Source organism: Mizuhopecten yessoensis, unplaced genomic scaffold, assembly GCF_002113885.1.
Source record: "Mizuhopecten yessoensis strain PY_sf001 unplaced genomic scaffold, ASM211388v2 scaffold9157, whole genome shotgun sequence".
Classification (NCBI taxonomy): Eukaryota; Metazoa; Mollusca; class Bivalvia; order Pectinida; family Pectinidae; genus Mizuhopecten; species Mizuhopecten yessoensis.
In genome coordinates, this window is record NW_018407907.1 from 1,747,770 (window position 1) to 1,775,486 (window position 27,717).

The following is a 27,717-nucleotide window of genomic DNA, read 5'->3' on the forward strand; positions in this document are numbered from 1 at the left end:
GGTCGATCAGAAATCCAATATGGCCACCACGGCTGCCATTTTGGTAAACTATTTCAAACTTAAAGTAAAGATCTACTTGGCCGATTGAACTGAAACTTTGTAGGAATGATCGAATCATGGTCCTGACAAAGTGTTGTTATTTTTCGGGTCAATCAGAAATACAATTTGGCTGCCATGGCCGCTATTTTGCTACTAAGTTCTAATAGGCCGATCTCACTTAAAATTGGTCTAGGAATGATCAGCTCATGGTCCTGACAAAGTTAAGTTAACATTATACTATTTTTTACTCAAATTGGTACATATTTCAACAACAAAAATAAATACTATAGACTCAGGTGACCGTTAAGGCCCATGGGCCTCTTGTTTACCAAAGAACTGTAAACAGGTATTTTTGCGTAACTCTTATTTCAATACTTTTTCGCACTCGAGATATTGAGCTTAATTCTAAATGCAGTAAAAGAAGTTCCTGTTTACAGTTTTCAATTGCATATATTATTGTGAGTGTGATATTTCATCAATATAGGCTCATCTGTTATTTGTCATTAGTGCGCTAAAATTTAAGTCTGCTAATATTAGTACTTTCACAGCAACACTCTTGTGTTTGATTTTCAGCAAAACTTTCACATTTTATCGGACTTAAGTGTGATCTAATTTCTGATGATTTGAAAGGAATTCTAATTTGCAATAAAACTAGCCTAATGCGTACCCTCGCTCAAGATCAATGCCAAACCGAATTCCCGATTTTTTAACCATGAGGCTGTCGCAGTCAGAAAAATAATGCAACAGCAGGTATCATTTCAGTCACCACAGATAAATTTAACACTGTCATCATTCCACCTGGTGCACTCGCCCTATCATCCACGTCTGTAGAAATACATATGTTGATACAGGAAATTAATACTCTGTGTTTCATGCTTTGATATTTTATATAAAAACACACCATTTGTAGAAATAATATGTTTATTTTAAGGTAAGAGATATATAGTCTTAAGAAATATGATCCCTATTTGAAAGCTATATATATAGTCACATCTGGTGGCGGATGACAATATAAAGTATATTGTCATTTTGGCGGATGGTTTTTTCTTCCGCTCACCTTTGCTTATATTTTATAGACATTTTAATTTGTTTGAAGAAATAATTGGATTTTTTCGAAATCATGTGTTACTCAGATCAAGAATTACTAAAAGAAGTTTTTATCCAAATTTTTCAGAATATGAATAAAAAATTGCGACCACTTCCTAAAAAGTGAGCCAATTTTTTGCCAATCACAAATGTTTTGGTGTTATTTTGTTGGAGAATCGATGAGACATTAAGCAAACAGAGCTTCACAGCATGGAGAAAGTTATAATCACTTGACAGATACATGTATAATTATATAGAAAGTACTGGGAGGAGGTCAAGAGACAGCACATGAACTTTTAAGATCGTCAGCACAATATTTAGGTTTTGCAGTAAAAACAAAAATGATCCCTATTTGAAAGCTATATATGTAGTCACATCTGGGACCTTATGTTTACTCAGAACACTTGTTACTTTTTTTTTTCAAGAGTTATCTCCCCTTGATTGAATATATTGTAATACATAATTGTGTAATACATAATTGTGCAGTTTGTATGTATAAAGTAGAAAAAATGGACTAATACTTTATTTGATCTCAAACCTTTAAAATTCAGAGCAAATCATTTGCAGTTTTAACTTGTATTACAATCTGGCTGTGGTGGCATGTTGATGAAAACTTCATTATTGCATGGTTTAATTTGGATTGTATCATACTATGTATACTGACAGCAGTGTTATATTTGAGTAAACTGGCATTAATGTTTAAACACTTGAGTATACAGACAGTAGTGTTGTTATACTTGTGTATACAGACAGTAGTGTTGTAATACTTGTGTATACTGACAGTAGTGTTGTAATGCTTGTGTATACTGACAAAAAGTGTTGTAATACTTGTGTATAATGACAGTAGTGTTGTAATACTTGTGTATACTGACAGTATTGTAATACTTGTGTATACCGACAGTAGTGTTGTTATACTTGTGTATACCGACAGTAGTGTTGTAATACTTGTGTATACTGACAGTAGTGTTGTAATACTTGTGTATATTGACAGTAGTGTTGTTCTACTTGTGTATACTGACAGTAGTTGTGTATACTGACAGTAGTGTTGTAATACTTGTGTATATTGATAGTAGTGTTGTAATACTTATGTATACTGACAGTAGTGTTGTAATACTTGTGTATATTGATAGTAGTGTTGTAATACTTATGTATACTGACAGTAGTGTTGTAATACTTGTGTATATTGACAGTAGTGTTGTTATACTTGTGTATACTGACAGTAGTTGTGTATACTGACAGTAGTGTTGTAATACTTGTGTATATTGACAGTAGTGTTGTTATACTTGTGTATACTGACAGTAGTTGTGTATACTGACAGTAGTGATGTAATACTTGTGTATACTGACAGTAGTGTTGTAATACTTGTGTATATTGATAGTAGTGTTGTAATACTTATGTATACTGACAGTAGTGTTGTAATACTTGTGTATCCTGACAGTAGTGTTGTAATGCTTGTGTATACTGACAGTAGTGTTGTAATACTTGTGTATATTGACAGTAGTGTTGTTATACTTGTGTATACTGACAGTAGTTGTGTATACTGACAGTAGTGTTGTAATACTTGTGTATACTGACAGATGTGTTGTAATACTTGAGTATACTGACAGTATTGTTGTAATACTGGTATATACAGACAGTAGCGTTGTAATACTTGTGTATACAGACAGTAGTGTTGTAATACTTGTGTATACTGACAGTGATGTTGTAATACTTGTGTATACCGACAGTAGTGTTGTTATACCTGTGTATACTGACAGTAGTCTTGTAATACTTGTGTATACTGACAGTAGCGTTGTAATACTTGAGTATACTGACAGTGATGTTGTAATACTTCAGTATACTGACAGTGATGTTACTTGAGTAAGCTTATAATAGTGTTCTTATACTTCTTTTTCCTGACACTGGCGTGTTACACTTGAATTTACTGTAGGTATTGGATACTTGACATCTATGTACTAAGCAATAAAACTTAATCCTACAGATATTGTCTTTCCTAAGTAAATTCTTCAATTCACTAATTGTAAAATATATAATTAGAGCTGATACATTCTCACCAAGCTGTTTCTGCAACGACAACTTTCGTGTGATTTATGATCCTAGAATTCGTGCACATGTGTATTTAGAACGGAAACCTATTAAATGAATTTAACTCCACAGAGGACACATGTGTTTGTTCTGTCGTCTATCTGGAGAAATGTTCATTTTGATTCAGAGTTAAGCTTATGATGTTGTGAATAAGGGATTACGACAAACAAATTCCATTATTTTGTAATGATATTCCGGGATGCGCACCTGCCCCCAAGTTCCTGCTTCTTGCATGCTGGCGAGGTTTTCAATACCTCAGTGGGTATTGGTATAATTGTGTTTTCTTCACTGGGGATGTCAACATTCTAGTTTCGCTAAGTTGATGGAGACTCTGCTACGTGACGCACATGGTTCCCTTAAAAGCATTAGCCTGACAAAGGGCTACAGAAATATCATTATATTGTCTATGTCTGTTGAAAGATTGTTTCAACGTGTTCTATCAGAACTTATCCGTCTGGAGAAGAAACAGAAATGTTATATTGGGGGGTTAAAACCAAACTAAGGTAGATCTATACCTGATAAGCTCTGTAATTCCGAGTACAAATGTCTGGCAAAATCTGCTCCCTGTAGAGAAAGGCGGCACCCAAATCATTTTGAAATGGTTTTGTATTTTTCTCGTTTTAATTTGTGCATTTGTTTTTCTTTCAGATTCAGAATAGATAAAACAATGTTAGAAAAAGCACATTTAACGAATTGTTTTTTTTCCAATCTCAATGAATAAAAGAGTGAAAGAAGATTTTTATTATTATTTGAAATATATAAAGTCATTACCAACTTTATGTTATACACATATTTTATCCATAAAACCTAAACATTCTTGAATTGTTATGAAGTGAATCCACCTGTACTAAGATACCACCTGTCAGTATGAGTCCACAGTGTACTAACACACCACCTGTCAATGTGAATCCTCAGTGTACTAAGATACCACCTGTCAATGTGAATCCACCTGTACTAAGATACCTCCTGTCAATATGAGTCCACAGTGTACAAAGATACCAACTGTCAATGTGAATCCACAGTGTACGAAGATACCATCTGTCAATGTGAGACCACACTTGTCAATATGAGTCCACAGTGTACTAAGATACCACCTGTCAATGTGAATCCACAGTGTACTAACATACCACCTGTCAATGTGAGTCCACCTGTACTAAGATACCACCTGTCAATGTGAATCCACCTGTACTAAGATACCACCTGTCAATATGAGTCCACAGTGTACTAAGATACCTCCTGTCAATGTGAATCCACAGTGTACTAAGATACCACCTGTCAATATGAGTCAACAGGGTACTAAGATACCACCTGTCAATGTGAATCCACAGTGTACTAAGATACCCCCTGTCAATATGAGTCAACAGTGTACGAAGATACCACCTGTCAATATGAGTCAACAGGGTACTAAGATACCACCTGTCAATGTGATTCCACCTGTAATAAGATACCACCTGTCAATGTGAATCCACAGTGTAATAAGATACCACCTGGCAATATGAGTCAACAGTGTACTAAGATACCGCCTGTCAATGTGAATCCACCTGTACTAAGATACCTCCTGTCAATATGAGTCCACAGTGTACAAAGATACCAACTGTCAATGTGAATCCACAGTGTACGAAGATACCATCTGTCAATGTGAGACCACACTTGTCAATATGAGTCCACAGTGTACTAAAATACCTCCTGTCAATGTGAATCCACAGTGGACTAAGATACCACCTGTCAATGTGAATCCAGTGTACAAAGATACCACGAGTCAATGTGAATCCACAGTGTACTAAGATACCCCCTGTCAATATGAGTCAACAGTGTACTGAGATACCACCTGTCAATATGAGTCAACAGTGTACTGAGATACCACCTGTCAATATGAGTCAACAGGGTACTAAGATACCACCTGTCAATGTGAGTCCACACCTACTAAGATACCACCTGACAATGTGAATCCTCCTGTACTAAGATACCACCTGTCAATATGAGTCCACAGTGTACTAAAATACCTCCTGTCAATGTGAATCCACAGTGGACTAAGATACCACCTGTCAATATGAGTCCACAGTGTTCTAAGATACCACCTGACAATGTGAATCCAGTGTACTAAGATACCACCTGTCAATGCGAATCCACCTGTACTAAGATACCACCTATCAATGTGAATACACAGTGTACTAAGATCCCACCTGTCAATGTGAATCCACCTGTAATAAGATACCACCTGTCAATGTGAATCCACAGTGTACTGACATACCACCTGTCAATGTGAGTCCACCTGTACTAAGATACCAACTGTCAATAGGAATCCACCTGTACTAAGATACCACCTGTCAATGTGAATCCAGCTGTACTAAGATACCACCTGTCAATGTGAATCCAGTGTACAAAGATACCACGTGTCAATGTGAATCCACAGTGTACTAAGATACCACCTGACAATGTGAATCCAGTGTACTAAGATACCACTTGTCAATGTGAATTCAGTGTACTAAGATGCCACCTGTCAATGTGAATCCAGTGTACTAAGATACCACCTGTCAATGTGAATCCACAGTGTACTAAGATACCACGTGTCAATGTGAGTCCACAGTGTACTAAGATACCACCTGTCAATGTGAGTCCACAGTGTACAAAGATACCACCTGTCAATGTGAATCCAGTGTACTAAGATGCCACCTGTCAATGTGAATCCAGTGTACTAAGATGCCACGTGTCAATGTGAATCCACCTGTACTAAGATACCACCTGACAATGTGAATCCAGTGTACTAAGATACCACTTGTCAATGTGAATTCAGTGTACTAAGATGCCTCCTGTCAATGTGAATCCAGTGTACTAAGATACAACTTGTCAAGGTGAATCCAGTGTACTAAGATACCACGTCTCAATGTGAATCCACCTGTACTAAGATACCACCTGTCAATGTGAATCCAGTGTACTAAGATACCACTTGTCAAGGTGAATCCAGTGTACTAAGATACCACGTGTCAATGTGAATCCACCTGTACTAAGATACCACCTGTCAATGTGAATCCACCTGTGCTAAGATACCACCTGACAATGTGAATCCAGTGTACTAAGATACCACTTGTCAAGGTGAATCCAGTGTACTAAGATACCACCTGTCAATGTGAATCCAGTGTTCTAAGATACCACCTGTCAATGTGAATCCACAGTGTACTAAGATACCACCTGTCAATGTGAGTCCACACCTGTAAATATGAGTCCACAGTGTACTAAGATACCACCTGTAAATATGAATACACATGTATTAATTGACCACCTGTCAATGTGAATCTGTCACCTGTCAATGTGAATCCACCTGTATTAAGTGACCATCTGTCAATGTAAACCAACCTGTATTCGGAGACCAGTTATTGTAAATAAACCTGTATTAAGAGACCACTGTCATTGTTAATCAACATGTATTAAGAGACCACATGTAAATGTTAATCCACCTGTATTAGGAGACCAGTTATTGTTAATGAACATGTATTAAGAGACCACCTGTCAATGTTAATCCACCTGTATTAGGAGACCAGTTATTGTTAATGAACATGTATTAAGAGACCACATGTAAATGTTAATCCACCTGTATTAGGAGACCAGTTATTGTTAATGAACATGTATTAAGAGACCACATGTAAATGTTAATCCACCTGTATTAGGAGACCAGTTATTGTTAATGAACATGTATTAAGAGACCACTTGTCAATGTTAATCCACCTGTATTAGGAGACCAGTATTTGTTAATGAACATGTATTAAGGGACCACCTGTAAATGTTAATCCACCTGTATTAGGAGACCAGTTATTGTTAATAAACATGTATTAAGAGACCACCTGTCAATGTGAATCCACCTGTATTAAGTCCTGTGAGACACACTGTATTGGTCAATTTAACCTTTCTAATCTGACTCCCTGTGAGACACAACACATAGGTCAATTTAACATTTCTTATCTGATACCCTATGATACGCTAAATAGTAATGCAACAATTTCTTGGAAATGTAGAATGTCTAAATGAATACTCTCATTTCATAGTAGAAGGCAACATGAATACAGTAAATCTTGATATACTGCCACCATTTGTCCAGAGAAAATATGGCTTTGTAAAGGGGTTTGGCAATAAACTGAGGGAAAAGTTAAAAGGAATTTTTAAAGAAAAATAGAAAAAGGAACCTTGAAATATGTTGGTGGTAAGCAAGATGGCAAATGAAGCGACGTGCATTATATCACGATTTTACCAACATAAAGTATAGGGATAGAGCAAGGATGCTCAAGTTTCTTAATATCACAACAAATCTGTTTTCGGTGTGTTGACCTTCATGCCTTGAGTCTAGGAAGAAAAAGTTACACTCAAACTTCAATGTTTCGAACTTTGCGGGAATATTGAACATTGAACATCATTTTAAACTTAAAATCTATAAGTATAGAATTAACAGTAATAAGAATAGCATATTTTCATTACGAACAGACCTTGATTGTGCCACTAAACAGCAAGAAGTTTGACTAATAAAAGATTGATTTATTAATAAAAATATAGGTAGTGTTATTTAAGGAAAAAAATCTGTGCTTTGTTGCAAATTGGACACATCGAGAAATTTGAAACTTTGAAGTTTGGTTTAGGGAAGTTCGACTGTATGTCACAATATTGTTTCGGTTTTTGTCACACTGATGTTTGTTTCTAATATTTTTTCAGGACTCCAGATTGACTCGTCCATAGTGAATCAGTTTTATAAATCAAGATTTTGACACATCTGTAAGGTAAGTGTGAACATTGCTGGGCATCAAGAGACAAACACTATCATGATATTAGTATTGACACTTGGGTCTGGTCCCACCCCTTGGGACTTACTTTTTGGGTCATATCTTTGAAATCGTCGAGATCCCCCACCCCTATATCCATATATAATAATTGTCCCTGGATCCACATCTAGGGACTTAACTATTGGGTCATAACTTTGAGATCCTCAACCCATAGCCGTATGCAAAGATCCAGGTGAGTGATACAGGCCATCTGGGCCTCTTGTTTTGTAATGACCATCCTGAATTATTCTGAAATAACATCAACAACATGAGTGTTGAAGCTTCAATGATATTTGAGTTATATTTAACATCTGAAGGAACCTAAGGTTGTTCAACAATTTAGAGTACAATGATTAAATTGATATCACAAATATAACATATGATGAAATTGTGACGTCCTGATTCATCATACGCTGGGACCCAGATTATACCTTTGATTTGAAGTTGTATGAATTAACTTGTGTTGTTATTTTTAAAATAAAAATCATGTTTGATTTCAAAATAATTTTTGTGGAGTGCTGATGACATCAATAAATTGTGATATCGTAATGAAGCCTTGTTAGAATTTTAACTGTTCCTATATAATCTTGTGGCGGTCCGTCCACCCATGTGACAGCGAAAACTGTCTGTAACGATGTCAGCCCCCACTGCTCTGCCCCCTCCCCTCCCCAGGGAAAAATTGAGGGAAAAGAACCATCATGTAAAAGCGATCTTTTATAGGCAAAATGTAGCAAAAACAAAAGTGCTTTTGGAACGATTAAATTGATAGGGTCAATCTGTCATACTTTAGTATTTAATGTTCCCGATGTATGGTGTTCTTTTTAATAGTTTAAGATTAATCAGATTTTAATAGATCTGGCTATACACCTGTTTCATACTCTAAGATGTTTTATGAACTAAGAGATTTTTTACGCTGAACATTTACTTCACAATCACATCAATATAAAGATGCGTTTGTAAGATGCAAGATACGAAAAGATATCCTATGGACAAAGGGATTGGGATTATCCACTGTTCAGTATCACAGTAAATATCAGTGGAATCAGTTATATGCTGCAGCTAGACTTCTTGTCACGGGCTGAATTTACAGATTTTACGATTGCAACAGATTGACGAAAAATCCAGTATGTGACCTAATTGTGATGCCTATGTTATTCGTTCACTATCGATGTTATGTAACTTGTGACAAAGACCAGACTCGATCCCGTATACCCTGTAGATTGGCGGCTCCATATTTTATGTAGCATTCTGTATGATCAAGAAAATAAAAATTTAAATTGAGTAGTTTTATTTCGTGTAATTGTAGGGACTTGGTTTTATAGTAATCAAATTTCAGATATTGCTGATATGTTGCGCTTGTATTGTGTTTCTGTCTTGAACGTATCGTAGAACTGTCGGCCCACATTGCTCGTTTCGACTGTACTTTGCTGTTTTTTTTTGTGTGTGCGTTGTTAAGCGATGCGCATCTCTACAGTACGGTCAATGAGATATTACAACATATTATCTATCATATTGATACAATTCGATAAGGCTAGCCATAGACATAAAATCAAATGAAAATTACAGAGAGAAAAAAAAGAACCTAGGAAATCACATCTGCGGAACATCAAATCAGGATGAAGGCAGAGCAATAATTGTGTGTAGTCGGAGAGGAGTTTTAGTTATGCGAGTATATTGAATTTACCTCTGGTACTGGTAAACATGCAACCCTACTGAGGCAGGTCCCCTGGCAGTGACACGAGGCTGACACAAGGCTGGAATCTGTCGGAGCTGGCCACGCTCTCTGGTTATGACGGCCTATGTCAGACAATGATCGGAATTGACTTCCTGTCATTCACACTTTGCCGAATTCTTACACAGACAGTTGGCGTATTGTTGCCTTGAATTCCTCCAGGAACACAAGCTTAGAGGTTGTACAGCTCCGTACAGAGTCCCTCGCATATATTTCTTTAGTTCAAGTTCCTGTTTATGACAGTATCTGAAAAAGCGTTGTTTCGCATCTTTGTGTTGGGCTCCATTTTCCTAAATAACGTGTCAAAACAGTGTGCAAGCCAAAAGAATTTGCACCAGTATCTATATGTAATTGTTCATGTCGAGTGACAGACTTTGGGTTTGAACATGCAATTTACGCAAAAGGATTTGGAAAAATGGAGAAAACCATCTAGATTGTTATGATAAGTGTTTTTTAAAGCCAGCTTTTTTTGTTCCCCTGCCAGAATGCCAGTCATAGAGACGTCGTAAAGCAGTCCTGAATTATAACTCAGACAGACTTATACAAAACGAAATTTTAAAGAAATTTTACTTTTATTCAAATTTTTTAATCTCTATTCTGTGTATGTATAGTTACCGCATGCATCGGTGTCATTTCCAGACTTTTGTCGAAATCAAAAGTATAATTGTTTTTACAGCTAGTATTTGAAATTTTTCCAATTGTGTTTATTTTTCCTTCCAAATTTTTCTGTAATTTTATTTTGTATAAGACATTTCAGCTGAAATGACTTGATTTGTGAAGAAAATGAACACTAAATTTTTTCAGTAATTTATGCAAGAATAACAACAATCGATGAATGATGATGACATCATTACAACTGATTGCGATTTTTTTATTGCAGCACAATTTTGAATTCAGTTAAATCTAAATGTTCTCCAAATAATTCTAAGAGTAAAAATAAATAAAATGTATTGTTATTGAATGTCTTGGAACTTTTCAATCACCGATTGTTTCAAATACACCTATAAAAACTGCTTGTTTTGATTTATTTATCGAATGTCTAACTTTGTCACTAATTCAAACTCAAACATGGAAGTAAGGTTCCAATAAACCATTAAGGTGAAGAAAAAAAGGATTCGGAGAGTACGATAATACTCTCCAGACAGAAGCCTTTTATCACATTTCATTGAAGATAAACAAATCTTTCCTGACTTTATGGTGAAATTTCGCCACGCGAGGGTGATTACTCGGTATCAAAGCATATTGACCTTTGTTTAAGCTTCGTGGTGCTTGGGCGATATATATACGCTGAAACACAGCTGCTGTCGGTGACGTACAAATATGTTGACATCATTCCGATACCTGCTGTTGTTTTGGTCAAAGGAACAGTAGTTCAATAAATTTGCGAGTGTAGATACATGTATATTTATCAATATAGGTATTTTATGTGTCGTCGGGACAAGCTGGCGCACTGTGTATGCTGGAACTATTGACGTTAACGCTGCTGAGCTCAGGGTTTTGCGGCCATATGCTGTGCCCTCAGATGTGGCACCAGCGACACATGGCTCCAGAATCAATTGTTGTACGAGATATATTCAGGTATACACTATTGTAAGGAAGGNGGGGGGGGCAGTATATCACCACTCTGGGGGCAGTACTGTACTAGTTTGGAATATATATACACTGTTGTAAGAAAGGGCAGTGCATCAATCTTTGGGAGGAGGGAAGGGGATCACCACTCTGGAGGCAGTATTGTTCCAGATTTTGATGATAGGGTGGGGTAATATCTGGCCCAAAAAAATAATTTTTTGGGCGAGTACAAAAATTATTTCACACGCCCAAAATGAATATTGGTAGCCCAATTATTTTACTAAGAGTTTTTTTCAGTGTTGAGCAATAAAAAATGCCAATAAAGCAATATAAATAGATGTTCTTTATTCTTCAATCAAACCCTCCCGACACATAACCCTAAAAACCCTCCCCTCATTTCCATAGTCTTCATTGTAACTGAATTCACCTGGTAGGAATTTACAACTGCAGATGACTTTGTTATATTTAGATAAAAATAGTGACGTGATCAGCTGGCGATTTTGGGGCGACTAAGTGTTCATTACCAGTACTGGTGATATGGCAGACCAAACAACATAAAATAGTAACTTACAGCGAATACGACTTATAAAAGTACATTAGTTAACTTACTTAAATCCCCAGCCCTTGTTTGTATCCGCCATTCTGTCATTAGTGAGATACAGATTTCTATGCTTATATTGGAGCTGAAAACAAATCCCATATTCTCAGAACATACGACTCCATTCAGGGATATAAATCGTGTAGCTTATTTCATATGGCTTAAAACCATTGTTGCCTATTAGTGATAATCACCAGAATAATTGTTTTAAAGAATTTCTGTGATTTACTTGAAGACACTTGATCAACCATTCCATTCTGATAATCGCAATTCCAATACTCCTATTACCTTCAGCACAGTTTTTGTGGGGGTCTTGACCCCAACCCCCCCCAAACCCCTCGCCCCACTGGGATTCAGAAGTTTACAGGTATCGGAAAATGTCGAAGAAATCAGAACTCTCTTTATTGGAGAAAGGTACAACACAAAACACTTGGAATCTCTACCCTAATGTGTGGCCTTCAACGTTTTCTAATGAATTAAAAAAAAAAGACGGTAATTGGGATTTACAGGAGTAAATAATGGTGGAAGCTAATCGCAACTCGAGCTACTTTTCATCCATTTTGAATTAATCAACGCCAAACACCACCTGCGTTATGTCACGTCTGGCCTACAGTTGCTGCCGAGATTTACTGATTATGAAATGAGTCCAAAGATCAAACGCAGTGTGGAAAATTAGTCACCTAGTATCCTAGTATCATATGTTTTATTGGTATATATTTTCCTGTAATTTGCAGAACATGTGTATGGTTTTAATAATTAATGCAGGATTTTATCCAGGTTGGGGGTGACTACACATAAGCCCAGACATTGCATACAGATGGTATATCTATGACACAGGGCCCTCCTTAACCTCGGAAGCTTCCATCATCCGAAAACCACATGATCCATACCTACTTACTCTTGCCCTTTTCACTTACCCAGTTTTATTGTGGAGTTACTTCCCTTATCTGATTTGCCAACTCTGTCCCTAAAAGTTGAACTCTGGTCTAATTTCAAATGTCTTCTATTTTCATTGAAATACCAGACTTAGCCAGGTTTTGGTGGTGAAGGAAAACTGGATAACCTGAAGAAAGACCTGTGGGTAGTACATGGCAACTGCCCCATGAAGGACTTGAACCCATGACCCAGGGATGGAGGGCTAGTGGTCAGAACCCCACAAAGAGTTTTGAAATGACTGACTGACATCTGTACATAATACGACAGTTTGAGGGATTCCTAGACGAAGTTGAAACAGACTGAAACAATAGGACAAGAGTTCTGCCTCAATTTTAATATGCAAATTGGCCCATTGTAAAACTTCAAAAAAATAAAAAGTAAAAAAGCTGACTTCATTGACAAAAATAATTGTTCTATTCTACTTGGAAAATTCTTCCACAAGAGGTGCTACAATTGGAGATTTTCTTTTAAATGTCTGCAAATATTTCGACAAATGCAAAAGGGATATACAACTGTCCACCATGATCCAGGGTCTCAGACCTGACAAAACATCTGGTGGTCCCGAGTCATTTAGCCGGTTCCTACTTGTTTGTAGATATATAACTGTCCACCATGATCTGGGGTCTCAAACCTGACAAAACATCTGGTGGTCCCGAGTCATTTAGCCGGTTCCTACTTGTTTGTAGATATATAACTGTCCACCATGATCTGGGGTCTCAAACCTGACAAAACATCTGGTGGTCCCGAGTCATTTAGCCGGTTCCTACTTGTTTGGGTGTTTCCTTTGATTTGATGTATATGACGTGACATGGGGTGTTTACTGGCCTAAGAAGCGTCTGATTCACGTTCTCTTGTAGTACAGTACCTACTATTATAACGATACCATTTACCACTGATCACTTCCATACCGCGGGAGGTCAGTCGTCTGATGATATGTTATGTTCGTGATCATTTCCGTATGTTCATATAGACACACTTTTTAATGCTGTGAAAATGCAGCGTATGAACACTTGATCGTAGATATGTATCAGGCCAAGAAATTAAATCTGGTCAGTCGAAAACGTGACCGGTATATGATGTATAAGCTTTAAAAGTTTGAAGACTGTTCAATTGGGTTACTTCCCTTTTACTTTCACCTCTTTAGAGGTCCATCAGGGTCCCCTGATGAGCCTCTGAATATGTGAAAGTACTATGGAAGTATATAGAACTCTTTTTGTGATTTCTTTTATCTATAGATAGATTATAGTCCTGTGTTCCTGTTACAACTCCTAGCTGCACTATATAGATTTCAGGATCATTGTAAACGCAGAAAATTTCAGTTGAAAGAGAGAAAAATTCACACCCCATCAGTTGAAAGAGTCACAATGCGATGATTTCCACAGGCAAGAATTTTGGCTTTTACAGTACCAATGATAAGAAGATTGTTAGTAGTAGATAGTTTGTGAATTTTGACACGTCTATTAACAATGTATAATCCCACCTGATACAGAAAATACTGATACTGAGTGTTTTATATAACAATCTATGGTAAACTAATTGTTAAGTAATACCTGCAACACCTGTATATTGGAAATCAATATATTAGGTATCTCCTCAATATCTTACCTACATATACTTTAAGGCTGAATTGAAGTACAAAAGTAAGTCCTATGTTTCTGTTTCAATACCTTCCTAATATCCCTAACGCCAGCACTTATTTCTTTCTTTGCAAATTAAAAAAAAACCTAGACAAGCAACTGCAGTATGATTTGCATTAGAAATATTATAGACCTATTATTGAGCATTATTGCTCATTCAACCTGCCTAATAAGGTGAAACTAAAATGTTTTTTTTCTATCGCAAATGTATTCTGTTATGCACAAATGTCCATTCTGTCACCTGTGTATTTTGTCGTGTGGATATAATTTGTCACCTGCATATTCTGTGTTTCTTGTTTTATTGTCACACTTTTGTCTGGTGTCACAATTATATATTGTGAAACATTGATATATTATGTCACACTTGTTAATTGTCACACATGTGTAATTTGTCACATTTGTGTATTCTGTCACACAGTGTAATTTGTAACACTTGTATAATTTTTCACACCTGTGTATTTTGTCACGCTTGTGTAATTTTTCACACCTGTGTATTTTGTCACACCTGTGTAATTTGTCACACCTGTGTATTTTGTCATACTTGTGTAATTTGTCACACCTGTGTATTTTGTCACACTTGTGTAATTTGTCACACCTGTGTATTTTGTCACACCTTTGTAATTTGTCACATTTGGGTACTTTGTCACACCTGTGTATTCTGTCACACTTGTATGGGTTCTGGCCTCTGTAGAGTCTGTCACAGATGTTTTGGTTAATTTTGTCACATGTGACTTCTGTCACATCTGCAATTTGTAACTAATCACAAAACAATAAAAAATTAAGTGTCAATTTGTTCATATTAACTACAGCCAGATCATCAGACAGTGGAAATGTAACAACCAATGAATAAGAAATTTGTGAGGTATTAGTCACCACCTGGTTGTAAGGAATTTTGTAGAGGGAGGTATCTGTCTGTAAGGTTTCATAATAAAATGCAATGAGGTTAGTATAACTCGATTTGACACAGTTTATCTTGACCTTAATGTAAACTCAGCTGCTGTCTGTCAACACCAAAATCGAGGACCACCACCTATGAAAACACTAGGACTTTTAACCAAGAAAAGAGATAGACCACGACAAGAATTGCCACTGTATCCATATGGAAATCGAGATTGCTGAGGGGAGGGAAAACGAGTAGGTTAATTTTTCTTCGACAGAAATTCTCACATGTATGTTATGTGAATTTGATCTGGAGGATAAACCTGATCATTTTCCATGGTGGGGTTAATGAAGGTATGTGGATAGGCTGGTAAGATTAAATGTGCTGCTCCCTTTGATAAGTGTTGTGGTGCGGTGTGTGCTGTCTGGCTACTATCGGCGGCCTATCGGAAGCAGTGGGACAGGTGTAGAGACAGCAGGAGAAGATCAGATGTTAGGCCAGGGAGAGATAGGGACACACACACACCGACTCCTTCACTGGTGATAAGGACTCTGTAATTATAACTCAGCTTCTGTTTTCATTTCTGAGTCCTCCTACTGCCGCAGTGGATTCCCCCACCACCACCACAACATACCTACCCCCCTTATCCTTTAGTTTCCCCTTCCTATCCTTTCCTCTCAATCCCCTTACTGATCCTTTCCAATCTACAGCCCAAACCACCTCCCCAGAGCACCCCAGGTCCTTACCTTCCCTCTTCCAATCCTTACCTTCCCCCTTCCAATCCTTACATCCCCCCCTTCAACTCCTTACCTATCCCTTCCAATCCTTTCTACCCTTACTGATCCTTTCCCTTTCCCCTCCTCAACCACCTCCCCTGAGCTTCCCAGGTTCTTACCTTTCCCCTTCTGATCCTTACCTCTCCCCTTCCAATCCTTTCCTCTCCCATCTAAATCCTTTTCTTCCCTTACTGATCCTTTCTCATCTCCCTTGGGAACAGCCCAGCTACAGCATCCCTGATCCTTTCCTCCCCTTTTCTGATCTTTTCCTTTCCCTTTCCGATCCTTAGCTATCCCCTCTCAATCCATTTCTCCCCTTTCCTATTCTCTCTCCCCTCCCCCCTCCCCCCAAAACTTTATCATCCAACAGCTGGCTCTGCTAGTTGTCATATGGAAAGGTGTATAAGCTCCAAGTGGAATCTGTTGAAGTTAAGCAGACCACAATTTCGTCTGTCTGTCTACAAATCGGCATCAGAGTGCATATGCTTTGCCTGTTTTTCCCATTCAGCCCAACTGGTGTATCTATCTCTGTATCAAGCAGTGGCGCCAGTGATTCTTATATGCAGCTGGTGTTAGCATCAGTAGTACTTGAGTGTAGAAACACCAGATGTCTAAGAGATAGCCTGGTTTTCCCTCACTGCCCCCAATCCCAAGGCTGAACACCAAAACTTGTCCCTGTTTTTTCTCTCTATCATTGAGTAAGTTGATATGAATATTTGTGATTTTACTCTGTGGTGTTTAGTTGCTTTTGTTTAACTGGTTAATGCGGCCTGGATGTGTGGCGGGAGCTGATCCTTGATATATATATACCTGTAAAACTGGCAGCTAGAACAGGTGAATATTCAGGTGTCATCCTGTAACAGGTGAATTATCAGGTGTAACTGCAACAGATGAAAAATCTCGGGTGTCAACACGACAGGGGAGTTATCAGGTGACAAAGACTACATTAGGTGAATTATCAGGTGTAACTACAACAGGTGAAATAAGTCTCGTGTCAACACGACAAGGGAGTTATCAGGTGTCACTACAACAGGTGAAAAATCAAGTGTCGCTACAACAGGTGAAAAATCTGGTTTAACTACAACAGGTAAAAAAATAAGGTGTCACTATAACTACACCAGGTGAAAAATCAGGTGTCACTACAACAGGTGGAAATAATCAGGTGTAACTACAATAGGTGAAAAATCATGTGTCACTACAACAGGTGAAAAATCAGGTGCAACTACAACAGGTGAAAAAATAAGGTGTCACTACAACAGGTGAAATATGAGGTGTCACTACAACAGTTTTTTGTTGTTGCTGTACCTGGTTCTGCCCTCGCCTTTTGATTTTGCCATCACTGTTGTGTAAGTTACCTGTACAATTTACCTGTAACTTGACTGTTTTGTAAATTGTCACAATAAATTACATGTATTGTCTACTGCTATGTTAGGTACCAGAACACCATACCTGTAGCTGTTGTGATGTTTGTTACCTGAAAAAATTACCTGTAACTCTACTGTTTTGTAATTTACCTGTAAGATCCCATGTCAGAGTTACCTGTATAGTTTTTTACCTGTTGGTTCTACTATTACACATGGTACCTGTACAATTTTTACCTAAATTGAACATATTCTGTTTAAGTTTAAATAATGAGAAATAACCAAATATTGAATTTTTATCTTGAATATTTCTTATTTTTGAAATCTTTATTATATATATAATCTCAGATTTGTTTTTCTTTTCAAATAAGATATATCATGTAGGTGCATGTATAGAACTCATTCACCCCTGAAGTTTCATAATGAACTATTCCAACCTTTAAATTGGAAGGGTTCAAATGTGTCTTTAGGGGTGAATTAGTTAATTAATATTTAATTAATTGAAAAAATGTATAGTACGGTAAAGATATGGTTCAAAATGATTTTAAAAATTCAAAGAAAAGTTAAAGAATTATTAGATACAAAATGATATTATCTAAATTATTATTATTAGCTACATAGCTTATATGTCTCTCTGACTATGTAATATTGGTTGCAAAAGGACATACCTGAAAAAATAATGAAAGTACAAATTGGTTATGAAAAAGCTATGTTATCAGATATTTTGATCATATAAGACCAGTGTAATATATGGTTTTCAAGAGTTTTCAAGAAAAATAATGAAACTTGAAATATAAGTTGATTATATCAAGCTTATGTGAACTGTTTAATTGATCTGAGGGGCCAGAATTTTACTATCTGATATAAATATCTGTCACTTGTCGCCGTGATGTTTTGAAGCTAGGTAAAACAACCTGATACATCAGGTATATATCTCACAGTATTCTGTACGCAGTGTACCAAGCTATTGACAGGTGGCCCGATGTATCTATCTTACCCAGCAGCAGTAGCAGCAGCAGTGGCCCCCTTGTTAAGCCAGGTGACATGGCACTCAGCGTTTTATCATCAATGTTTAATTATCACTTTTAACATTCCTACAGGATCCAGTACCGTTGGGAATTTGATGACAAAATATCATGCCGAAGTCAATGATAACAACGCTACACAATTTTGTGTGTGTTTGACTGTTTCCGACATTAAAATTGAATGGTGAATCTTGTTTTCATTTGATGAGAACTCAATTGACTGTTTTTGGTCACCTTAGAGAATTGATTGTGAATTTTGAAGTTGCCGTTAACAGTGAGGTCAAAACGATCGAGAGGTGTTTACGATTTGGTGACCTGTTGGAGGAATGACCGCCTCTGGATAATATTTGTCACAGCTGTCCGAGTAGACAGCTGGTTGATATTGTCTCCGGCAAAAATATTTACTCTCCCCCTGTGAAGGAACGTAAAATCTGCTGTCAAAACATTGCTGCAATACTGACAACAAAACTTGCATGGTGCCAGAAACAGAACCAATTTGATGCTGACTTCCAAATTTGTGTGATGTTGACAACTTGGCTTTCTTGATGTTGTCGACTGAACTTGAGGTCTGCTATAGTGTCTAAAACTTTGAGCTTGGTCACATGTGGAGTTCAAACAACTGATGTGAAAGAACTTTTATGCTGAACTGCAATTCAAAATTATACAACTGCTGTAATAAAATCTGTAACAGCTTACATGAAACTTCGTGTATCAGTTTGGTTACTGATCGTATTTGTGAAATTGGTTAGAAACTGTTGTGTTGAGTGACGGAAGGATCAGTGGTACCAATGCTGGGGATGAAGGAGGAGAAAACGTCTTTGGTGAGGCTGATGAACAGTCACCCCCACCGTTACCATGGCGATATGGCCAATAAAAGTAGGTACCTTAATCAAACGCCGTATTGCATGCTGCTGTTGTGCATGAGCAAGTGCCTTGACAATTTACCTGTATATGATATACTTTATATATTTTACGAACATTTAAATCTCTCTACTTCTTCACTGTGAACTGATTGATTTGGTCTGATAAAACAGTGTGTCAGTCGACTGGGCATACATATTGAGTTAATCAAGTCAGGTTTTAGTACAGTCAGATGTCAATAAAGTCAGGTTTCTGTAAAGTCAGGTATTAGTAAAGTCAGGTGTAGGTCAGGTGTCATGCAAGTCAGGAGACATTGAAGTCAGGTTTTGGTAAAGTCAGGTGACAAAACCAGGTGTCAGTAAAGTCAGGTGTCGAAACCAGGTGTCAAAACCAGGTGTCAGTAAAGTCAGGTGACATTGAAGTCAGGTATCTGTTAAGTCAGGTATCTGTTAAGTCAGGTGTAGGTAAATTCAGGTGTCAAAACCAGGTGTCAGTAAATTCAGGTGTCAAAACCAGGTGTCGGTAAAGTCAGGTGTCAAAACCAGGTGTCAGTAAAGTCAGGTGACATTGAAGTCAGGTTTTGGTAAAGTCAGGTTTTGGTAAAGTCAGGTGTAGGTAAATTTAGGTGTCGGTAAAGTCAGGTGTCAAAATCAGGTGTCGGTAAAGTCAGGTGACATTGAAATCAGATTTTGGTAAAGTTGGCAGTCAAATCAGGTGACAGTAAAGTCAGGTTTATGTAAAGTCAGGTATTGGTAAATTCAGGTATCTGTAAAGTCAGCTGTCCTTTAAGTGAGGTGTCATTGAAGTTGTCGGTCAAATCAGGTGTCTGTTAAATCAGGTTTAGGTAAAGTCAGGTGTTGGTAAAGTTAGATATAGGTAAAGTCAGGTGTCTGTAACGTCAGGTTTTGAAGTTAAGTCATTTGTATAAAATGAGGTATTGGTAAAGTAATGTATCTGTTGGTATATATAAAATCAGGTGTCTGTAAAATAAGGGGTTAAGGAGAAATCAAAATTAGGTAAAAAATAATTGGTCAGTTAAGTCAGATATTGGTAAATTCATGTGTTTAAATAAAGTTATATGTCAAAAGTAAGATATTGGTAAAGTCATATTAGTATCTATAAAGTCAGGCGTCTGTAATGTCCGGCCTTGGTAAAGTCAGGTGTTTGTAATGTCAGGTATTAGTAATTTCAAGTGTCGGTAACATCAGGTGTTTAAGTAAGACAGGTGTGTATATAGTCAGGTGTTGATAAATGCCTAAGTCTGTAATGTCGGGTAAAACCAGACATTGGTAAGGTCAGGTATAGGTGAGTAAGGTGTCGATTGTCGACAATATTTCACTTGTTAAGAAAAATGGAGCAAATGATAATTTTGTTGAATATCTGCATGGCCCTGATAAGATTTGTCATATGTATTGACTGTACTTATGGAGGTGTAGGTAAACCCTGCGACCCCTCTATTTTAAAGAAGATCTGTTCTATTGAGCTGAAGAAACTGCATGGCCCCGGTAAGAGTTGTCATACTAGAATAACAAATGCAGACCATTCAGAAGAGAACTTACTCACACCCAGTGATCAACCATATTGGACCCATCACTGTCACACACTTCATGATAGAATATGTTGATCTTTGAGATTTTTTTAAAAATCAAGTTTTTGATGATAATACTATTTTACCAGTATAAATTTAAATAATCTTTTTTTTTCCATTGATGTATACATTTTTCACCAATTAATCTAGCTTGTGTATGACTTTTTGTAAATATTTAATCTGCCATTAATTAATTAATATCAATTAACTATTTTACATGTTATACGTGTGTGTGTACATGCCTGTAAATACTATTAGGTTCAGTCTGTGATGTGTTAAGTATTATCTCGGGACAAAAAAAGAGTTAAAGATACTCATACCACTGGTAGAAACTTCAGCTACATATTGTAAACAGTGTTTTTCAACTTGACTTATAGCTTTGATAAATCTTCTCAGAAAAGAAAGCCTATATTTTACAGGACCTTCAAGAAAATTGATCAAGATGAAATAAACAGAATATAATCAAGAGTGTTATAAGGGACAAAATTATAGCGGGCGTAGACCAGGATTCGAACTTTGGATCCTTGAATGTTATGCTATCGCTTGATCTAACGAATTGAGCTACCTGGTCAATGAAATTAGTGTCGTTGCCCAATGTGCTACGTACAGTAAAGCGAAATAAGGGGAAATGACTGCACGTAGGGAAAACCTCAGTGCAGTGAGACGAGGATCCTTAACTGAATGATCAATATAACAATTACACATATTCACTCATTCACCCCTGAAAACACATTTGAACTCTTCCAACTCAAAGGTTGGAATAGATCATTATGAAATTTCAGGGTGAATGAGTTAATGTATAGAAATTTAGTAGAAGTGTTGAATGAGCACTTTTCATCTACTGTACTGCGAACAGTCTAGTAACAGAAATGTCTCATAATGCTGTAATAATCTTGTACAGAATTGTATCACAGATATCTTCTTTATTTGAAGATTTATTCCGATATCATGGAAATCTCTAGATAATCCTCATAGCAAAGGTTCTGTTTCAATTTTATATCAATAGATTATTGTAATTTTTTGTGACAGATATTTACAACATTCTGATGGGAAATCAACATCTTTTTCCATTGTGCTATTAGTTATGGTTAATAACAAGTTCTGTCCTACAAATATTTTATATCTAATTCAGAAACTTTCTGGAAATGTACACAACAGAGACCCCATTCACTGTACCTAGATAGTGAATTTCATCATCATTGCTTAAAAAACCAATGTAAAATTATTAAAATTTGAAATTAAAATATAATCTAATGTAAATCACAACAAAATTGGAAGACCTCTTTTGACCTTAACTCATTCACCCCTGACATATCATAATGAACTATTTCAACCTTTGTATTGGAAGAGTTCAAATGTGCTTTCAGGGGTGAATGAGTTAATGTAGCTCAGAGTTGTATTTCAAGTATAAAAACATCATGGCCCATTGGGATTCTGAAGATACTAAGAGTATCGAGGAGGCAATCAAAATCTCCTTGATTTACAAAAAAACATGACGTGGAAAACATGTTTGTTTCAAATCATAGTAAATACAAGCAATTTTATTCATAAATGTTATTGGCAACTATTTTTTATTTTATTTTGCTGTTGATAGATATAAATTGTTAGTTGTCATTGTTGTTGTCGAAGGTTTTATTTTGACATTGTTGAAGGCGTATGTGTTGATGTCAAAGTTGAAGGCATGTCATCTTGTCATTATTGTAGTCATTTGTTATTTTTGTCGATGTTGGAGGCACATTTTCTTTAGTTGTTGTTGAAAACATGTATCTTTTTGTCTTTGTTAAAGGCACACGTCTGTATTTCTATTTAGAATTTATGTCTTTTAATGTCATTGAAGACATGTGTCTTTGTTAAGATCATGTCTTCATTTCATCATTGAAGTCATGTGTCTTTGTTAAAATCATGTGTCTTCATTTAATTGTTGAAGGCATGTGTCTTTGTTGAAGGCATGTGTCTTTGTTGAAAGCATGTGTCCTCATCTTGTTGTTGAGAAGCACATATTTTTTTCCCTTGTGATAGACAATTATCTTTAATGATATCTTAGACAGATGTGTTTACTTACTGGTTCATTAGTTGTCTGTTGTCTGACTTTGTTGAAGACACATGTAATTTGCCATTGTTAAAGACACATGTGATTTGCCATTGTTGAAGACACATGTAATTTGCCATTGTTAAAGACACACATGATTTGCCATTGTTGAAGAAACATGGAATTTGCCATTGTTTAAGACACATGTGATTTGCCATTGTTGAAGACCCATGTGATTTGCCATTGTCAAGACACATGTAATTTGCCATGGGTGAAGACACATGTAATTTGCCATTGTTGAAGACACATGTGATTTGCCATTGTTGAAGCCACATGTGATTTGCCATTGCTGAAGACGCATGTTATTTGCCATTGTTGAAGACACATGTAATTTGCCATTGTTAAAGACACACATGATTTGCCATTGTTGAAGACACATGTAATTTGCCATTGTTGAAGACACATGTGATTTGCCATTGTTGAAGACTGGTGTCTTTTGTTACTGTTAGAAGCCATATGTCTTCATAATCTTTACGAAGTTACGTAGGAAGTTACACGGGTATTATGAAATTATCATTTCTGTCTGTTCATCTGTGAACACATGAATGTCTGGATCGTAATCTGGGAAGCTTTTCATCTTTATTTGTTTATCTTGATAAACACATCACCACATAAATGGCAATACACTATCTATTTTGGGGTTAAATCATTTAAGGTCACAGGCAAGGTCAAAGAGGTATTTTAACACAATCACCCCTGCAGACACATTTGAACTCTTCTTATTCAAAGAATGGAATAGTTCATTATGACATTTCAGGGTGAATGAGTTAAAACACATCATATACCTTGAGAGGCTTTCGGCTACGCTCATAAAACTTATATACCTCAATTACCTGAATTATAAAGTGGCAACAAGCCTGTTTATTTTTGGGTTCAAATGTCAAAGTAATTTAACTCCATGCGTTAAAATGCATTCCGAGCCATAATTTGAGCAATGGTTTACTTGATTTCGATCTGTACATTAACATACACTATAACATAACCTGTATAATTTTTCACCATCACTGCCGAAAGTCTAATCTGCATGTAAACTGTTAAAAAAATATATTGGCGGGCTATAACATTTGTGCTTTACAAACAGCAAAGATTACTCCAAATTTTTTGTCCTTATATTTGCAATTTCTGTTATTATCATAAGTCCTATGTGATTACCAATAATATTAACCAACTTTTATTTTTATAACAGAGCTGACAGCAGAGGAAATGTAAACATTCCTATAGTCAGAATAAAATCTGTGTATCTGTGTTATGGCCACTATATAGCCCTGAAATCCATGAAAAAGAGGTCTCCCAAAATTGATCATTTTAGCAAATCCAACCGTGGTTGCCTTTGATTTGACCGACAGACACAAGGAAGTGAAAAAAACCAAAGAAGCATGGGTTACGTTGTTTTGGCTGTCATTGTTTTCTAGGCAAGTGTTTCCTGTTTTGTTTAAGACATGATTTAAATGGGTCTTTTTAACCAGATCAATTTTCGACAGATGATCATAACGAAATAATGATATTACAGACCAAAAACTGAATGCTATATATCTTATGTACAGATGGGTACGAGAAAATATTCTTAAATTTGAAGAAAAAAACCCCAGTTGTTTGATAAAAAAATATCACAGGAAAGGAAACAAGATCTCGTTATAAATATCAAGAAAATCAATTGTCTTGTCCACATTAACAGGGTTCCAGATTACGAAGGCTCCAAATTAATGAGGCCGAAGATTCACGAGGTAACACTACACCGTCGCCCATCAATGAAATCAAAAATTCTCATAATTCAATTAACAAAATTTTAGGTCAGACAGTAAACGAGGAAGTGTGAAAGATTCTAATTCCGTCGGTGAGATAGTTGGCAAGCCCTTTAAGAGGCTCTAGCGCTGTGGAGATGACGATAGCTCTGGTATGCCTGGATGTATACAAACCAGTGCTGTTTTTCTGTGTACATGTTTTTTCCTTAGCATAACTAGAGAGTTGTATCACAAGAGGGTATTGCATGGTCTTGAGTGGGATACTAAGAATTCCCCCTGATGAATAACAGACCTTGTGGAAATATGCTGCATGTGTTAGCCATACAAGGGGGGGGGGTTAGCGGGCGTTTTTACTCGGTCCTTCTGGATGCGATGCACATGTTTCTTTCATTCCAACTGGCGCCAGTCTGTCGCTTGAAAATCTGCACAACCGTTTTTAACTCTGACCTCCGCCAAAACAAAAAAATACAAACCAGATGAGTAGTTGGTGGCATGGCGATGCCTTAAACATTATAGCTGTGATGAGAAGCACATCTGTGGGCAGACTGGAGCTGTGTGGTTGTTATCATTGCCAGATACACAGCCCCCAGAATCCCCAACAAGTGTACAGGAATTGATACAGCCCAGCCCAGCTGTATACAGGGTATAGGACATGTATATAAGGGTAGGGCTGTGTCACATGGCTTGACAGTTTGGTTTGAGGTGGTCTAGACAGGGTATAGGACATGTATAGAAGGGTAGGGCTGTGTCACATGTCACGCGGGGACAGGGTATAGGACATGTATATAAGGGGAGGGCTGTGTCACATGTCACACGGGGACAGGGTATAGGACATGGATATAAGGGTAGGACTGTGTCACATGTCGCGCGGGGACAGGGCATAGGATATGTATATAAGGGTAGGGCTGTGTCACATGTCACGTGGGGACAGGGCATAGGACATGTATATAAGGGTAGGGCTGTGTCACATGTCACGCGGAGACAGGGTATAGGACATGTATATAAGGGTAGGGTTGTGGCACATGTCTCGTGGGGACAGGGTATAGGACATGTATATAAGGGTAGGACTGTGTCACATGTCGCGCGGGGACAGGGCATAGGACATGTATATAAGGGTAGGGCTGTGTCACCTGTCACGTGGGGACAGGGTATATGACATGTCTATAAGGGTAGGGCTGTATCACATGTCACGCAGGGACAGGGCATAGGACCTGTATATAAGGGTAGGGCTGTGTCACGTGTCACGTGGGGACAGGGAATAGGACATGTATATAAGGGTCGGGCTGTGTCACATGTCATGCGGGGACAGTGTATATGACATGTATATTAGGGTAGGGCTGTGTCACATGGCACGCGGGGACAGGGTATATAGGACATGCATATAAGGGTAGGGCTGTATCACATGTCACGCAGGGACAGGGAATAGGACATGTATATAAGGGTGGGGCTGTGTCACATGTCATGCGGGGACAGGGTATATAGGACATGCATATAAGGGTAGGGCTGTGTCACCTGTCACGTGGGGACAGGGGATATGACATGGATATAAGTGTAGGGCTGTGTCACATGTCATGCGGGGACAGGGGATATGACATGTATATAAGGGTGGGGCTGTGTCACATGTCACGCAGGGACAGGGTATATAGGACATGTATATAAGGGTAGGGCTGTGTCACATGTCATGCGGGGACAGGGTATATGACATGTATATAAGGGTAGGGCTGTGTCACATGTCACGTGGGGACAGGGTATAGGACATGTATATAAGGGTAGGGCTGTGTCACATGGCTTGACAGTTTTGTTTGAGGTGGTCTAACATTATTTAGTTCACCTGGTATATAGACAATGACCTCTCCTTCCAAACTACTGAGTAGATTTCTACCAAATTGTAATGATTGGATGCTTAACCATGATGGAGATAAATATTTTACAAATAAATTGACTGATATTGCCAGGGACTGAGCATCTGTGTAAAAAATGGTCAAATTCACAGATTTAAAATAATACCTGCTCCTAAACCACAAGAAAAATTTCAACCAAAATTGTGGTGATAGCATGCTTATCCCATGGTTTTTTTTTTTTACTTTTTTCCAATGACTTCCTCTGAAGAACCAAAAGGCTTAGGATGATGGCCAGCAGTTTGTTGGCATGGACTTCAGGCCCCTTGGGCCTCTTGTTTTATTTGGAAGATGTTCCTGATTTTGAGAAATTCAGTACATAATCTGTACAACTTCCATCGGTTCCGTGAGACATCAGGATTACTTGGTGTGAAAATCTGGTAAATTTCTCTAAGCACTTTCATTCCAGATTCTTCCTGAGAAAATTGCATGATGTTTTCCAATAAAGACTGGAGAAATGTGCATTGTGTATGTGAGTTACAACGTGTCGCGTTTGGCAGGACGCTGATCCAGATGTTCGTACCTAGAATCGGACATGTGGAACACATCTCAAAGAGATTGCAATTGTCGTTTATTTATTTAAATGTATCAAACATGTGTGGGTAGTATTTAACCATACGTGAACCTTTCGTAAATCACTGGAATATATTCACATTGGTTGAATTAAGATTCCAACCCACGCCTTGCACCTTTGGTCCTGGTGCACGTTTTATAGGAAGTATGGGCAAAGTCTGTGGGAATCCGTCAGATAGTATTAACTTGTGTTTAATATATAGTTCTGCAAATATGTATTTTTCAGAAATATAATAACATAACATGATGTTAAGTTTTTTAAACATTTTTAGAAGTATAGAAGTAATAGGTTAAAAAAATTTCATATTTAGTTCTGTATTGACGGATCATCAGAAGTATAGTTACAGATTTCATATTTAGTTCTGTATTGACGGATCATCAGAAGTATAGCTACAGATTTGATATTTAGTTCTGTATTGACGGATCATCAGAAGTAT

The 27,717-nt window shown here is 37.2% G+C and overlaps 1 protein-coding gene across 2 annotated transcripts in view; it reads left to right on the forward strand.

The window, feature by feature from the left end:
- Window positions 1-27,717, forward strand: part of LOC110457455 (protein CBFA2T1-like) — a 165,842-nt gene that overhangs the window by 47,990 nt on the left and 90,135 nt on the right. Inside the window, exons 2-3 of one of the 2 annotated variants that reach the window (XM_021508742.1) lie at window positions 7,909-7,973; window positions 18,605-19,405. In XM_021508742.1, coding sequence (XP_021364417.1) covers window positions 19,318-19,405 — 88 coding nt within the window. In that variant the 5' untranslated portion in view covers window positions 7,909-7,973; window positions 18,605-19,317. The remainder of the gene's footprint in view (window positions 1-7,908; window positions 7,974-18,604; window positions 19,406-27,717) is intronic. The other variant, XM_021508745.1, reaches the window with a different exon arrangement.